This window comes from Cebus imitator, unplaced genomic scaffold, assembly GCF_001604975.1.
Source record: "Cebus imitator isolate Cc_AM_T3 unplaced genomic scaffold, Cebus_imitator-1.0 Scaffold534, whole genome shotgun sequence".
In the NCBI taxonomy this organism is placed as follows: domain Eukaryota; kingdom Metazoa; phylum Chordata; class Mammalia; order Primates; family Cebidae; genus Cebus; species Cebus imitator.
This window is the reverse complement of record NW_016107849.1, coordinates 37,114-39,993: the sequence shown is the minus strand read 5'-3', so window position 1 is coordinate 39,993 and position 2,880 is coordinate 37,114. Positions and strand designations below refer to the sequence as shown.

At 46.6% G+C, this 2,880-nt stretch overlaps 1 protein-coding gene across 1 annotated transcript in view; it reads right to left on the bottom strand.

Annotated features, from left to right (window-relative positions):
* The window catches only part of UBXN4 (UBX domain protein 4), a 56,502-nt gene extending 54,261 nt beyond the window's left edge, over positions 1-2,241 (bottom strand). Inside the window, exon 1 of the mRNA XM_017514696.2 lies at positions 1,826-2,241. Coding sequence (XP_017370185.1) covers positions 1,826-1,907 — 82 coding nt within the window. The 5' untranslated portion in view covers positions 1,908-2,241. The remainder of the gene's footprint in view (positions 1-1,825) is intronic.
* Positions 2,242-2,880: the final 639 nt, after the last annotated feature.

The following is a 2,880-nucleotide window of genomic DNA, read 5'->3' as shown; positions in this document are numbered from 1 at the left end:
AAAAAAAAAAAAAAAAAAAAAAAAAAAAAAAAAACTATTCCAATAATTTGTACTAGTTTCCAAATATTACTATTTGTTAATAAAATCTCTCATTTCTTTTTTCAAATTAACTGATTACCTCAAGAGTGCCTTCTAGGAATGTTTGGACATTTGTTCAAAAACATGACTACCATAATCCTAGATTTCTGATTTCTATACCAATTTAAATCACCAACTTAGAACTGTTCAGTTTTTTTCCTTAAGAAACAAAAAGCAAGACAGTTTTTTGAAGCTACTAAAAAATCTGACTGTTAAAACAACATGTAAAACCTTTTTGTGACCTTAGTGCAAGTCACTTTACGACCGTTGACCTAAGTTCCTAATCTATAAAATGGGGATAATTAAACCTGTTCTATTTACTGCAAACATCAACTAAGATTTCAGGAGAAAAACAATTTAAAGTGTCAAAAACCTGCTACCGTATGAAAAAAGCACAATGTCATTTACTTTTCATTTTCAATCCATTTTTTTGTTACAGGATTACAGAATTAATTTATGTAAAGCATAGTGTAACCACAGACAGCGTAACAGAATCTATTCAAGCTCTTCTAATAAACAGGACTGAGTTAAAAATTTAGCATAATTATAAATTCCAAATTTAATGCTAAATGACATTCACATTTCAATAATTCGTTCTGCAGTGCATAAAGTTGTAGAGCTATTAAAAGACGTGAGTGAATTATAAATAAACCGTTATTAAACACAAATAGTTGAAGAAATACACCTGAAATTAACAATAGCCACAAGCACTGATTTGGTCCATGTAATGAGAATGAGCAGAAGCGTAGAGTCCGGGAGTTTACTGAAAATCTACAAGATTTCAGTAATCAAACAGGAGAACATGGATCAAAACAGCCTAGGGCAACAGAAATAAATGAGTTAATAGACGTTCTCGTGTAGATTTTAGCATAGGAAAACAACAAAGGGAAGAAACCAAGGACTGAACGTCTATTTCTTTTAAACTAATGGATTTTAAAAAAGAGAAAAAAACTTGTAACATTATTTCACAGATCTCCTACCAATACTGCCATTAAAAAAATTTAAACCTCTATAAAGCAAAAAAGTTTACGTTTCAGGAACGTACTAACACCAGTAACCGTGAACATCAGATGATTTTTCTTTGTTGCTTATAGATGACACAGCTTTCTTCCTGACAGTCCACAACTAATTACAACCCAACTGCTTGCCTAACGGCCAGTTCCTACCTCCACCTAAACAGTAGTAACGAAAGGGACATTCAAGCATCCCAAAGAGGGTCCTCGGGTACAGAGACGGGCGTTAGGAAGGGGTCGCGGGAGTCTGGCTGCGTTGGGAGAGGCTCGGGGCGACGAGCGGCGCTGGGCAGCTGGGGCCTGCTGGCCGCGTCCCTCGCCCCGAGCCGGGAGATTTCTGCGGGGCTCGGGGCGCTTTGGGGACCAGGCCAGACCATGCCTCAGGCCCGGGTGCCGGGAGAGGCAGCAGTGGGGCCAGGCCCGCTGTGTCACAAACCGACCGGGGAAGGCGCTTAACAGTCACAGGCCGGCAGCCCCGGCCTCTCTGGCTAGGAGGAAAGGCTAGGGGCACCCGGGGCCTGAAGGAACAGGGCGCGGAGGGTCTGCATGGCCCCTGTGGGGGATCTGGCGGAGGAGTCGCAGCCGTCCCTGGGGAGCGGAATAGCAGAGGCAGTAGTGCGAGCCCAGAGCCGCCCGCGTCTCGGGGAGGGCGGGCCGGCGGCTGAGGTATATTAGAGGATGAAGGTAGGCCGGAGGGGTGTCCCGGCCGCCTCTCTAGCCCCTGCCTTCTTCACCTGCCACGAACACCACGAAGACCGCGCCGCTTCTTTTGGCTGTCGCGATGGCAGCCGGAATGGCGCCCTGGAACCACAGCATCGCTCCCTTTGGGCCCAGGCGCTAGCTCAGTGTGTCGTCGCTGCGATCCCGTAGCCGGCTCCGCCCTCCGTCTTCGTCGGGTTCTGCGGCCCCGGCAGCCTCTATTGGTTCGGCCCCCACCTCCCGCTCCGCACAAGGGCGCACGCCCGTCAGCGGCACCCGGAGACGCGCGGTAGCGCGTACGAGAACAACCCACGTCACAAGACGCAACCAGTCGCTGTCGGTGCCCCAATGCCTTCTCTCGTTGGCGAGCCGGTGGTGCGTGCCCGCGCCCGCGAGGCCTCCAGCCGCGCAGTCCAGGAAGTGGAGGGAGGCGATGGGAAGGATGACTAACTGCTACGGCACGTCGACGGCGCCTGCAGTGAGGTATGACGGGAATTGTAGTCCTACTAGGCTTATTCGCCTCCATAGTGTGGAAAATGTAACTGTGGGTTCTGAGGCACGGCTAAAGGGGGCAGTAGAGAGGGCCACTGCACATTCTGTAAAGGGGAGAAGGAGGACGGGAAGTGTCATTGACTGGCATAAGCTATTCTCTCCTCATTGAGACTCTAGTGTGGAAGAAATCGTCCACGCATGGAACTAAATGGGCTTTGTAGGGATTAACTCCAAGTCTTTGATTTCTACTGAACTTAGCTCAACCTTGTAGAAAAACGGGCTAAAAACCTCAAGTCACCTTCTATAATAACCTGTAGTTCATGTGCCTAAGCGGAGGAATTGGTAGAATGCGGACCTTCAGCAATTTCTTAGACTCTGGCAATTCCTAGGCACTTCAAAACGCATTATGCTATTGCCACAGCTACTTTTTAAAGTAACACAAAAGCAGAGAATAGATTATTTATTTTCCAGCTACTTTCCATGATAATACAAAAGAGACTAGAAAAGTGATTTCTGATTTTCTGGGAAAATGTCCTATAATCAAGACGTGGCACTTTGTGGTTGGCTGCCATTAAATGAAAACTGATCCATATTTAAT